The sequence below is a fragment of the Empidonax traillii genome, unplaced genomic scaffold (genome assembly GCF_003031625.1).
Source record: "Empidonax traillii isolate 1590-97213 ecotype Southwest subspecies unplaced genomic scaffold, ASM303162v1 scaffold21:size2437335, whole genome shotgun sequence".
NCBI lineage: Eukaryota > Metazoa > Chordata > Aves > Passeriformes > Tyrannidae > Empidonax > Empidonax traillii.
Window position 1 is genome coordinate 1,449,012 of NW_020955214.1, and position 14,185 is coordinate 1,463,196.

Sequence of the window (14,185 nt, forward strand, 5' to 3'; positions counted from 1 at the left end):
CCCATCCCTGTCCCTATCCCTCAAGAAAACAACTGTGGACTGTGGAGACCTTGTACCTGAACAAAGTCATACACAAACCAGACTCAAGAGTAGAGGAGGTTGCATAGGCTGCAGCTCAGATGCAGCATGAATCATTCTAATGAGAAGTTTACAAAGTATATCTAACCGGTAAAACCCAGACATTTCAGGGCAGTAACTATTTGGGCAATACACAGGAAAACAAGGATCACTAAATTTGAATGTCTCATAATGTCTCATACATCACAGGTTTAATGCTACAAGACCTTTCTTTCAGAAATTTAAATTAATTACTCTTTCAGAGTAATTAAAACAGGTATAAATTTTTTTTTCTCATTTTCCAGCAAAATAGCACCTAGGCAAACACTAAAATAAAAAGTAAAACAAGAGATGACAAACATTTATGAATGGGATTTCCCACAGTGTGCAAAAACTGTTCATGCCAGAATTTGGAACTACTCCTGCCATGATATATTCAAGCTCATGCTTTAAACAAAAATTACATTAAGTGAACATCATGCAAGTAATTTATATTTTTGCTATTAATGAAAATTTAAATTTCATTTGCTTCTATCAAAGTATAGCAAGCTAAATCTTGAAAAAATACTCAATATATATAAATAAAGAACTGTGTAGACTAGGATGCCAGCTGCTGGTAAGTCATGCAGTAACTCATTCACGTACATTTTTTCTTTGGAAATACACAGTGAGGTATTTGCAAGTACTACATATAGGAACAATTACAAATAAAATAAATAATCTTAAGGTATCTTATTAGAATCCAACAATTAATTAAAAGTAAATTCATAACCCTGATATAAGCAGTTTTCTGCACATAACTGATATAAGCATACAAGAAAGAAGGAATTACATTTGATCATATTTCATCAAATGCTGTTTTGAACCAAATCATACCATTCTTCTTACACACTCCAACCAAGACTATTTACTTGTCCAGCTTTCCCAAAAAATTAAATTAAACCACCCTGACACTAAAATATTTTTGCATGTGCCTACGTATTATTGGAAAGATCCGAAGGAAAGCATTCACAGTAATAACCACACTAGACAAATCACTGGGAGAACCAGGAGGCTGCTAATACTGGAGAACAGGAGGTCTTCAGCAGAGTAAAAGGTCAGTTCTCTACAACTTACTTTTCTGACCACTTCTTATTACTCTCTGCTGTCTTTCACTACAGCAAGTCAGGAAAAATTGAATTCCTGCTGCCTATTAGTTTATGTTTCCCTTCCCACTATTAATTCTTCCTCTTCTCCACACAAAATGCATGTTCTAATCAATACTTTCTACTGTTTTTCCCTACTTAAGCATATAAACTTATCTCACAGGTGGAAAACCTGTCCCCGCTGTATTAATTATTTCAGGTTTTAGTCAGCATTTTATAAGATTTCAAGTGTGTCTTTTATAAATTCAATGACAGTTAAGATATTGTTTTGCAGGTTTTTTGCCTAAGAGGACAATTTTACTGCAGTGAGAACTAACATTAGAAACAAGCAGAAAATAATCTAGCATTAGCAATTCTCAAATATGCTGAGGAGACAGGACAAGTAAGGGGTGTTTTTTACTTCTGCAGTGGTCTATTGTAGCTGCCCTTAGCTGGGGGCTAGACTCCTCCAAACTAAAGAGATCTGATAGGATCAGTTCTGATACTGCCACAAAGGAGATAAGAGTTTCTGGTATAATTTACCATGAAAAATACAGCAAATAAAAGACAAGAAGTTCATAAAATACCTAGAGCCTGAAGTTTTACTATCAGATAATGGCTGTTTCTTCTCAGAGATATTGACTGGGTACTCCTGTCGCAACTTCTCTTTTTCATCACTTGGAGTTCTTTCCCAACTATTGCCATCAGTTTGTTCCCTAGTACCTGATGATTTTTTATCAGATAGTAATTTCTCATTGTTATCTTCTCTGTGTGTTTTGGTCCACAGGGCAGTATCCTCTCCAGGTTTCTGGAAACGGCTGCTCAAAGAGCTATGAACAGGCAGTTTGGAAGAGGACAGCTCTGACTGGCAGTCTCTAGGTGCACTGTAAGATGATGAATCATCTTCAGAGGGTTTCAAAAATCTGTGTTTCATATTGCTTGAAGATGAACTCTTTTCCTGATTTCGTTTTTCACTGGAGCATTTTTCTCCTTTGGAGCTGTAGCCCCTTAATAGGGAGTCCATGCTACTGTGTCCACATTCTTGGTCTCTTCTTGACATACCTCTTTTGTAATCTTTATCCTCTTGTGCCCATCCCTTGTCATGTCTCTCCCTAGTATGGCCCCCAAATGTGTTTCTGCTTCTATCATCTTCATCTCGTGTCACCTTTTCAATAGGGTGTTCTTTCTTCCCTCTCTCGCTTTCTGAATAGTCAGTTTTCCGCCATCTTCCACTTCCATGATAGTTTTCCTTTCTGGATGCAGCTTTTTCAGCTTCTTCTAATCGCGACTGAAATACCTCCACTGACTATAAAAAAGAATAAAAAAAGTCATGCCACTTTTAAGACCATGAGGTATTGTGTAAGTAATTTAAATCTGCTGTAGAATCCTATAAATTAAAAAAAAAAATTTAACAAAACAAAATACATAAAAGGCTGCATAGCTTTAAACTCTTCATCACTAGAGAGAAGCTTCAGAGGCTGTTTTTTCCTGCTTTTTTCCTTAGGTCTTACACTACACATTAAGTACATCTATTAGTATGAAGAAAATTTAATTGAAGATCCTCACCCCATATCTCTCAGCTACAATATCCTCAAAATTTCGTTTCTCTCTCTCAGCCTGCTCTTTCATCCTTTGGTATGATTTTCGCAGCCAACTTAATCCAGCATCTTCTACCACTGTAACTAAAGTAGAAAACAATGAGAGGTCATACTTTTAAATCTTAAGTAATTATTCCTATTTAATCTTGCTCTGTATGTGACATCAAACCTTCAACTAAACTTAATGTAAAAATTCAAGGGGGCGGCGCAAATGAAAAACAGAATTAATATAATAACACAGCTACATGTTTTCATAAGTTAACGCTGGTTATACCTCAGCAATACTACAGATTTAATTTAAGCTTCTCTACTTTATCACAGAACACAACATGCAGTTTCCAAGACAGGACTAGTATATGAGAAGTTCTGGGTTTTTTTAATGACATTAAGGAGCCTTCTCATTGTTTCCACTTTCTGTGTCCATTCTTTGGCATACCCCTTACACATAAACAAGTGGATTCCCCTTCTCAGAAAAGGAATGAGTAACCAATTGCTTTCCATGTGAGAAGCTAGCACAGGTCTTAACATTCTGAACACACCCTCACTGATGCCTGTCACCTCTTACAGGTCGCTGATCTCTGTGACTCCTAAAGTGGGCATGAGGCTAATGGTTTGCAGGACAGACTGTCTACAGGGAAAGGCTCTCAAAAAGCCACAGACCCCACTCTTCCTTGTTGACAGCACACAAGGACCCCTTCTTATCACCTAATAAATGCTTAATGACATCACAAAAAGAGTTTTTCTAACTGCGCTTGCTGGAAATAGGCAGGATAACCCTGGGGTAAGGAAAGAAGTGAAAAGGTTACAGAAGTCGTATTTTTCACAAACAGCATCTGTAATGTATTTCATTTTAATGTGACTCAGTCTTCCGTGGGTGAATATTTTAAAACAGTAATTTGTGTAATGGAATGAAAAGAACCAAATGAGTCGACAATAATTTATCTTGTCTTGGTTAAATCATGCTTTCTTTTAATTAGTTCAAAATGGAGAATTTCTGTAAAAATACTGAAGGTCAAACCACTCAAGATTAAAAACCAGTGAAGAGAAATTCTACAAAACAACATACTATGATATGAACCCAATATTCACTACTGAATTTCCATTAAAATTTTACTTTATTACATTATTCATGTTATTAATAATAATATATATATTATTCATAATGCATTTACAAAAACATTAGCAGTAATTTGTTAGCAACAAATAGAGACCAGAAACTGCAGCAGAAATTTAAGAATATTACCAAAAGTTGCTGTTTACCTTTCTTAACTGAAGCTTCTTCATCCTTCTCTGGTGGCAAACCTGTACCACCATCTTTCCAATAGGGATTAAGTTCTCTCTCAGACAGCATGGCCTAAAACAGAAATAATTTTAATACGTGCGTAGCATATATGCATCTGTTATACACACTGTTTTGGGTATCAAACAAAGAACAGACACTCTGGTGCAGAAAACAAAAGAGTATAAACCTGCATGGACAGCAAGGGGTTGGGTGGGAGAGTCTGTAAGAATCATACTCTTCCAGGATTAAGCATACATATAAATTGTCATTAACCATATAAAATACTTGCTGACATTCTGATGATTTAAGTTCTCCACATTAAATGGTCCTTCAACAGCTCAGAAATAATGTTCAGTAAAAAAATTATGTGGAGAAAAAAACCAAAAAAGATTAATCCCTTCTCAAAAGACAATAATCAAAGCACCAACTACTACACAAGAACAGAACTCCAGGTCAGTCTGGTTCTCAGACACAACTAACTGGAAAACCTAACAGCAACAAACGACTTACTGTAAAATGTGAGGACAAGTAAATATTAGATGGTGATCAGTAACTGTGTTTTCAGATCAGACTAAATTGCATTTAAGGTTGTGAATGAAACAGCCATCAACTGTATGTAAAGAGAATGAATTTAATGACCAAAACGCCTTCCACAGCAAGACCCTGATCCAGCCTTGTATTCACCAACAACAGGGACATGAAAGGCGGTACAACAACTGCTCTGAACTCTTTCGTCAGGAAAAAACAAGCCTTAGCACTCTAGACTTTAAGACAACAATTTGAGTAGGTTTTTATCACACAAACCAGTGGTGCTCCTGTCACACACACCACGGAGAAGGTGGCCAGACCAACAATCTGTCACTGTCATTAAGTAAAACATCTCAGGAGCCCTTCAAATATTACAGAACTCAGAATTAACAAAGCTGACGTTCTCCTCACCTAGAATATAGTTTAAAGGCCTTTCTCCACAAGATAAACTTGGATGTATGAAGCCTTTTCATCCCAAAAAGACCAATTTAATTAAAATAACTATCACTTCATGCATCAGGCATTAGTTTAAATAACAAAAAAGACATATATTTGAACCAAATGTAAAATGCAGAAAAAATTTATTATATTAATTCCTCCTACCTGCTCAAGTTCTTGAGCTTTCTGTCGTTCCAGTACTTTATCTTTGTGTCTTTCACCTTTGACAGCTGCGACTGACGTTGTTTTCAATGACATGAAGTCTAAATTCATCCATTCTTCTCTCTTTAAAATAAAACCAGAGAAAGAGCATTTGTAATTCCAACAAAAAGATGGCTCATGTACAAACCAAACTAGTACAACTACTGACAAATGTTTCTGACAATAAACAGTATAGGCTTTACGAACACATATAAAATACTTTAACGAAAAGGAAATACAATTTTAAAAACCCTAATCTTTCAATTTTTTTAATACGCAAGTAAATTGCATAAATGTCTTTCTGTAATTTGAAATATACCTTCACAAATTTTTAACACAGTAGTAAACATGTAGATTCTACATACTGCTAATTATTTGCTTCAAGAAACACTGTACATCTCATCTTGTTAATTCTGACCTCCTGATCTTTTATATCTCTTCTAGTGCATACAAAATCTGCAATCAGTAACTAAGCATAGTTTATAGCTGGGATATCTAGGCACTAACTGAACCCTCAAATTCAACAATTATACATCTACAGCCTGTAAACTGTACCCAAGATATCAGGTAGAAAATTGCATTTACAAAACCTGAGCCAGACTAAGAAGATTTTAAAAACGAGGACTACTCTACAGAAAAGTGGCATATTAAAAAGTCTAGACATTACTACTACATTTATACACACAAAACCTGAAGCCTCAAAAGAAGGCAGTGACATATACATTATAAGCAATTACTCTATAAAAAGAGGCATTTGGAGCAATTCTATGATACTAGCACAGAATCCAAAATTACAAGATTATATCTATTTTGAAACATCTCCTTGCAGAAGAGTCTGGGTATCTTCAACAGGGTTCAAGTCTGAGCTGTCAATCTGAACAGATGCTATATGTCACAGTATCACTCTTATTCAAAAATTATATTAGGCAACACACCAGGGAGTTTCAGGGGTGAAACCCAACATTCCACTTCTCAGATTTCCTCTAAGGGAGAAAACTGAAAAGTAATCTATCTTCAAGTGATTCAAAAATACCTATGCCCACGTTAGCCAGCAACATGCATCAACAAACACAGATGTGCATAGGACCTCCGGAGGTCATCTGGTCTAAACCCTTGCTCAAGCAGGGACATCCAGGGACAGCTGCCCAGGACCATGTCCAGATGAACTGTAAATATATCCAGGGATGGAGATTCCACAACCTCTCCAGATAATCTGTGCCAGTGCCTGGACACCCTCACAGTAAAACAAAGTTTTCTGATGTTCAGAAGGAACCCCCTATGTTTCAGTTTGTGCTCACTGCTTCTGGTCCTGCCTCTGGCCACCACTGAAAAATGCCTGACTCTGACTCTGACTCTATAGAGGCTTCAGATCTGTGGTTTGGGGATTTTTATTTTCATTTTTGTTTCTGTCTTTTCTTTTTTTTTTTTTTAAGCAAGCACTCTGGACTAGCCCAAGACTGGTCACATCAAGCACCTTAGGTGCACTTTGAGAACACATTTCTTAATTTTGTTTAATCCATATGTGTTTCAAGACATCTTCATAACATAGGCTAAAACAAAAAAGTAGGGATGCCTAGGAAATTCCTGTCAAAAGCACACTCTTCATCCAAAACCAGACAAGCCTAGGCCATACACTATACAAAAAAATCCTTTTAATAAAAGGGAGTTGCAGTATAAATTATCAAGACACACACATTGCATTACTTCATACTTTTCCAAGAAGATACATATAATCCAGAGTCCCTTTTTATTTCTCTCAACAAGATGCACCAATTCAGACTGAGAAACAAGGACCTTTTTCAGGAGAAAAAAATTTAGACACTAAATTAAAAATCATTTTTACACAACTGAGGATGTTGTGGTATGTGAGTACACTTGCTACTAAAATCACTGCAGTCCATTTCAGTATTACTCCATTTTCCAGAATGCTGGGCACAGAATTCACTCAGGAAAATCAGAAGAGACCTTGATGCCATAAATATTATTGCTGAAAAGTTCTACACCTCTCTTCCTTATATCTGTTTAAGCACCACAGAAGTAAAAATTCATTCAATTGTAGAACACCCACCCAAATTATGAAGAAAAAATAGTATATCTAGTCAAGGCCATTAAGCTGACACTTTCAACAATATCAAGTTGTTAGATGATGAAAACAAATGATGATGAAAGGAATTGGTGCTGGGCAACATTAAGAGCAGTCCTTTCTTAAACACTAAGAACTATTAGGTAGAGAAGTCTTCCGATGAATGAAAAGTAGCATTCACCCAGCTTTAGCAAAGACCTTTGTCTGTAAAATAGGTTTTATTCAACACACTGCAAAAGAGCTGTCAAGAAACCTAAGCATGTTTCACAGTTACTCATGCTGAGTTTATCTCTGGGCTAGTTATCAGCCTGCTCACCCGCAGTGAGGGTTCTTTCACAGCATCTAGTTGCTTGTTGACCTTCCAAGCCTTTTCTGTGTCATCTGACTGTGACACATTTGACTCAACCCATTCAACTGAAGAATCCTAAAAAGAGAGTTTAATGTAAAGAATAATAATAACACCTTAACACATTAGTTGATAAAATGCAATACTAACCAAGTATACTGATAATAAAAAATCCTGAATTGATAATCAAAAATTAATTGTCATTAGCATTACTAAGATAATACTGTTTAATATTTTAAAATATTGGTAATAAAAACAGAATATTGATATTTCCATAGAAGATGGTTCCTTCATTAGCAAAAGACTCCACCATACTTCATGAGCACATCACATTATGTAGCACTACTTCATAGTGGTATTTGCATAACACTGCTTAAGCTAAAACCGTCAAAATAAAACCAAAACCAAAATCAGCTGGGATTATGACATTACAAAAGCAAAATAAAAATGCATTATTTCATTATTAAGTATGTTTTACATTAAAAAAAAAATATAAAATCAGTTGCACAGTACAATATAAAGCACTGCACAGGCTATTGCCTCCTCTTTTCACATCCAGCTTCCTACACTTGCGCTTTTGCACATGAAGTACATAGGACTCCATTGCTCTGCTATTTACATGAGCCTGTCATAGGAATAACAGACTTTGGATAGAAGTTACAGCCAGGACTGTGTTGCATCCTAGGAATCACTGTTGTGGTCTGAAGGGTTTGGGTGACTCCCACGTGAAACGCAGGACATTTGTGCCCTAGGTTACTTCTCACACTGATATCATAGTTTGTCTCTGGTATCAGTCCGTAAAAAATAAATCTCATCATATTGCACATTCCTTCACTCAACTAAAGAGACTCCCTGACTCTCTGAAAATTAAAAATCACAGTTCCAGCTGACTCACACCAAAATGCTGGGAGGATGTTTTCCACAATATGGAAAAACACACTGAAAGCAGCACCAGATTTCTAACGCAGTCTCTGTGCTGTTTTGCCAGAGCGCTCCTCAATGTGAAGGCATCTGCTTACAGACTCAAATGCACGTGACTCACGCACAATTCCCATGTTGCTAGGGGTGTCCATGGTTGAACATCCATGGAAAAAGGCAGAAGTAACTCACGCTTAAAATCAAAGTATACTTTCAATTTCAGACACATTCAGACACATCCAGGGACAAGAGGGTACCTAAGAATTTTTCCTCTCTATCCCAGAATAAGGATTTTTTATAAATCCCTTAGTTCCTAATGAGTGAATTCAATGTTATAAAATTCAAAAGTATTCACAAAACTGCCTATGTTACATTGATTAAATACTCAGTATATTAAAATTGACAAATTTTGCCACAGTTTTTTCCAACAGAAAATGGTAAGAATGAGTCTACATTTTACTAACCATGTCTACCCACAGTGACTAAAATGGTTCAAGTTTTAAGACTGTAATTTGAAGTATTTTAAAATTCCTCACTTACCGAAGAACTATCAGGTAAGTCATCCTTCTTTTCAGATTTTTGTTTCTTACTTTTCTTCTTTTCTTTCTTAGCTTTTTTTGAATGCTTTTCCTTTTTCTTTTTTTTCTGCACAGAATGTTCCTACAAGGAAATGTTTGTAAATGAGATCCAGTAAACCAAATCACACACACAGAAATAATCACAACCCACTTACCAAAACACACATAGAAGAAAGGTAAAGCACACGTAGCTATCTTTTATTTTTACTAACCTTCCTTCTGTGGTGGGAGGGATGGGCTGGGATGGGATGGTAGAGGCAGAGAGGGCATGCCTCATATCTATAATTGGTTTTTCTTCCCCCTCTCAATATGTTTTTCACTGGAACTAAGGCACTATAACTATACATAGAATATCTGCTACACAACATTAATTTTGGTCAAATCTATTTCTATTTTTTTGGGTATCACTACATCATTAAGACACATCTTTCCTTTGCTGAAATATCTGCACAGATTGCTACACTAAAAGGATGTGATATTCAGAGGCTCCATTAAGATATCTCCTGTGAATGACCACAAACAATACTGCTATGACGCCTTGGATCCTCTAGGTTTCTTCCCATGGGACTATGCTTGCCTGGCAGCACTTGCTCTTCTGCATTTGGTAGAAATTAAAGCCAAAATTGAATGACAGAAATTTTTCATCTTTGCGAGTAAAAGGTTATTTCGACGTTAAAAAAAAGCTAATATCAAAGCATAAAGAAATCAGAAATTGAAAAGCTTTTAAAGATCATCTTAAAGCCCTCAAAGCCTTCTGTTCACACAAACACGCTGTAAAGCTAACAATCCAATCCAATGATTTACAGTTCCATCACCTTTTCCAGTTGTTCCACACCTTCATTCACATCAGCAAGCATCCATGTATCTTCACCTTGTGGATGCTTTAGCAGCTTGCACCTCTCCTTTTCATAATTAATTTTGGCCAAAGATGAACAGAGAAGAAAAATAACCAGTGGGAGTTCAGTAGCATTTCCTTACAAACACACCTCTGCAACCCACACTGGCACAACCATATACAGTGTTGAAAACTGCTTGAGAACTTTTCCTTTTAGAGGACAGCAATAAAAATACTTTTGTATTACATGTCAAAGGGGACATCCAGCTAGAACATATTACACACCCATCTTCTCAAGCTACAGCCTTGCAGGTCCTCTATCACTGATTTCATCCCATCATCCTAAATAAGAGTGACACAAAGACATTCAGCTTCCATTCTTCATTCAGAGAAGTCTTCTCTTATTTCAACCTTCATGAACTGAATACATGATATGATACAGTGGACTTCTGAATTTCTAGTTCAAAAAATTCTCTGTATAATAACTCCACTGCAAAGCACAGCTCACCATCTGTTAGCAAGCCTATCTCTGTGCACATTCAACTCTGAAAATATCTCAGCCAGATGAAAAACTTGGAACTGCAGAAATCCACACAAATATTCTAACGGAGTATACAAGTATAAAAGGATTAGCATTTTGGGCTGCAAAATGTTCCTCCCTTTCTGCTTATGGAGATAAAACTAGAAATACTTTCACTACTGCTTCTGAAAAAAATAACCATCACTGCAGACAGTTTCAATTCCTGGAAAGGATTTTTATAAGCCACATAAATAAAAGAATAATTTTTTTCAGCTTCTGATGTCCCTCTATTACTTTCAGAAGAAACTTTCAGAAGCAAGATAATTAATACAACTTGTTGTTAGGAACTTTGCACCCCAAAGTGCTATACAGCATACCCTAATTAAATCGGAGAAAAGTTACTTTACATTGTTACACCCCTAATTTTGTGTTAGATAAGTTTTGCCAGTTTGAGCGTGCTTTCTGTTTTTTGTTTGTTTTAGAATTTTCTTTTAAAATAACTAAAATCACTACAAAACCAGAAGGTTGAGTTCAGAATTTTTATCCTGAAACAACAAGTTCCACCAGAAAGTGTGGTCAAACATAAGCCAAAAGAACACATACAAGTTTTTAAAAGACCAACATTTAAAACAAACAAACAAAAAAATCTCAGGAGATTACACAGCTAGTTGAAGTTGTTCCTCCTGGTCAGCTATTAGCTCTCTCTATATATGCCTGTGCACTGCACAAAACAGCAACCTCCCTACCACAGGCCATTTTCTCCCTTTCTGATACAGCCAAGAAGGAAATCTGCAGTTTTTGTCCTGACAGCAAACAGTGCTTGCAGGGGTATGACCAATATACTGTAAGGGTTCAAGGAACAGAAATAAGTGCCAAAAAAATAAAATTAAGAGAGTATTTTTCAAAAAAGCACTGATTCACAAGGTAGGACTGCTGTTGCATTTTTTAACATTGTCGCTAACACTACTGAAAGTGGCACAACACAAAGAACAAAAAACTAAACAAATCAAAAAAATATCAAAATACTACACATCTGTGCCCAAACAAAGCACCCTCTTAAATCTTCCTTGTCTACTTTCTTACAAACTCCAGGTGATAAACTTTCTAATGCACTTAAATGCAAGCACAGCAAGGCTGCTACCCACACTTCTTGACTTTAAACAAAGGAATACTGCAAAATAAAAAATAGTATAAATCTGTTTGAATAAAGAGGCCAAGTCTCGGACTTCTATCTCTAGAATGAAGCTGACAGTCTACAAGAGTGAATGCTACCTTTTAAAACATAGAAGGTAAAGATACAGAAAGAATGAGTCAAGAGCACACTGAGTAATTTATTTCAATATCAAAATGATTTTCCAGTTTATAAATAAACAAAACAACAAAAGAATAAGCAGGACTATAATTCAGTGAGAATGAAACAGTCATTAAGCATAACACAGAGTCACCAAAACCACACAGGACTCAAAAAAATGCAGGTGTGCTTCCTGCTATCCCTCCATGATCCAGAAAGCGCACTGGCTAACCCTGGCCACTTTAAGGCATCTGGGACAACACCCTTAAAAATTCATGCAGAAATCACTGACTGGTATCTTCTGTTCTAGTCCATACAGATGATGCTGACCCTTTTGTCTTAAAAATACATTCATCTGACTAAAAAAACAATAACTAAACATGGCACATCCATGGACAAGAGAAGGATAATAACCTCAGCTGTGCAACTCCCAAAATGTCTACAAGCAACACAGACTCCAACCCAAAATTTATGACTGGACAGAGATGAAACAGGGGAGATAAAGGGAACCTGAATAGTGTTCTAGATGGGAAAAAGTAAAAATAAAAACAGACTCCAAGCTCATTTGCTCCAAAGTAAGCAGAAACATGTTGCCAGGATATAGACTGAGAAAAGGACAGGTTTTCTGCACACTCCATTTCACTTTCGGTTGAGAAAGAACTGGAGCTGGAGGCACCAGCTCCCTTCAACCCCTTGAGCAATTCTCAGGCATATAAATCTACATAGCCCTCAAATAAAGGCCAGTCAGGATCATCTTGTCAACGTGTCTTCACTGAGTATGCTCTCTGTCTGTCACGGGAGATTTAGCCTCATCCTTCCCTATAATAATTAGCATATTTTAAATAAAATTACTGTTTCCTTCATACTACCAAAGTTAGTTGCAAATGAGCATTGCATAAAATGAAGTTAATGTTACAGATAAGGTAAAAAAAAATTTTATAGTTTTTATTATATTTAAAATAAACAGAAAAAGAAAAAGTCAAGCATTTAGGTAACTGAGATACATGATCCTAATGAAAGAGGTGGATCATCATTTTGGCTGAAGAATGCATATTTAGAACACAGATTAACTGGAGATCATCATCAGACTACAGATTGTTGTCTCCTGAATACTAAATGAAACAGGATTGGGCAAGATGCAGTGAATCTGTAGTGGCAGATCAACCACCATGCTGTTAAAAAGAAAGACAGAAACAAAAGCATCAGGTGAAAGTTTTTCTTAGAAGAAGATACAAAATATAGAAAATTCTTAACAATATATATATGTAAAATAATATTAAAGAAAGAAAGTTGCCTAGAAATTTAAAAATATAAAAGAAGTTATATTTTCACCTCAATTATCATTTTAACCCAAGACTAGAGAGTTAGCAGTGAATCTTTCTATCTGAATCTTTCTATCTCTAAAAACTATCTAGCTCCCTCAAATTACAATATTCAATTTTTATTGTTGGTGATGCTTTCCCCTCACACACACACACACACACACACACAATTTTTTCAAGTGAGGATGAGGAGGGAAATCTGTTTACATTACTCCATTAGCTTCAAAACTTAACTTAATACGCTACTTGTCTTTTATAAACATGCAGGGCTTACTAGCATCTCACAAAATGTAGAAAAGCAGGAAAAACTAATTAAATATCCTGTCATATTTACTGCTCTATCTGTGAAAGCCACCTTTAATGGTTGCACATCTGTCAACCCACAGGAATTCAAGCATTTAATTCACATTAAGGTTCATTTATACTTATGATACCACAAAAATATCTGATAACTTATCCTTTCCCCTTTACAAACGAGTACTTGACACGAGGTACATTTTAGGTCATCACTGCAATATTTTTATGTTTTTTCTCCATAAATACAGGATGCCACATTTCTGAAATATCTCTACTTCAAGAGTAATGCAACAATTATGCAAATGACTGTGCACGATACGCATGAACAGAGAAGATCATTATAATCAACAACATGTCAGGAAGTGCAAGCATCAAGCTACACCACGGACTTCTGTGACACCCTAATAAAGGTGCTCATAGTCTCCTTTGCAACAAGCACAGGGTGAAGTCTAAGGCTGGCAAAGCACTCTGAAAGGTCAGTTGAAAAGGTGCTTTTAAAACAATAATTACTCTACAGCACTATGTTTCAGATGTTTGCCATGGTGAACAAAGCCAAGCTATATAGTTTTTACCACAAGCAGGCAAAAGGGTTTTGGATTTCACAGGTCCATCTGGATGTGGGAGGAAACCAAGCTCAAAGAAAGTGATTTCCAGTTTTCATTAAGCAGGTCATTAAAGCCAGCCTGCACGATTGCTGACAACAGTATCTGCTAAACAAAGAATAAAGCTTGCTCCAAAACAGCCTGTAATACACTGCAGACACAAAC

General features: G+C 36.2%; 1 protein-coding gene across 1 annotated transcript in view; it reads right to left on the minus strand.

Moving 5' to 3' along the window:
- CWF19L2 (CWF19 like cell cycle control factor 2) overlaps nucleotides 1-14,185 on the minus strand; it is a 65,082-nt gene that overhangs the window by 47,049 nt on the left and 3,848 nt on the right. The window contains exons 2-8 of the mRNA XM_027900389.1: nucleotides 9,969-10,074; nucleotides 9,116-9,235; nucleotides 7,628-7,735; nucleotides 5,193-5,312; nucleotides 4,040-4,133; nucleotides 2,748-2,863; nucleotides 1,769-2,487 (exon numbers count right to left, since the gene is read on the minus strand). Of these exons, the coding sequence (XP_027756190.1) occupies nucleotides 1,769-2,487; nucleotides 2,748-2,863; nucleotides 4,040-4,133; nucleotides 5,193-5,312; nucleotides 7,628-7,735; nucleotides 9,116-9,235; nucleotides 9,969-10,074 (1,383 nt within the window). The remainder of the gene's footprint in view (nucleotides 1-1,768; nucleotides 2,488-2,747; nucleotides 2,864-4,039; nucleotides 4,134-5,192; nucleotides 5,313-7,627; nucleotides 7,736-9,115; nucleotides 9,236-9,968; nucleotides 10,075-14,185) is intronic.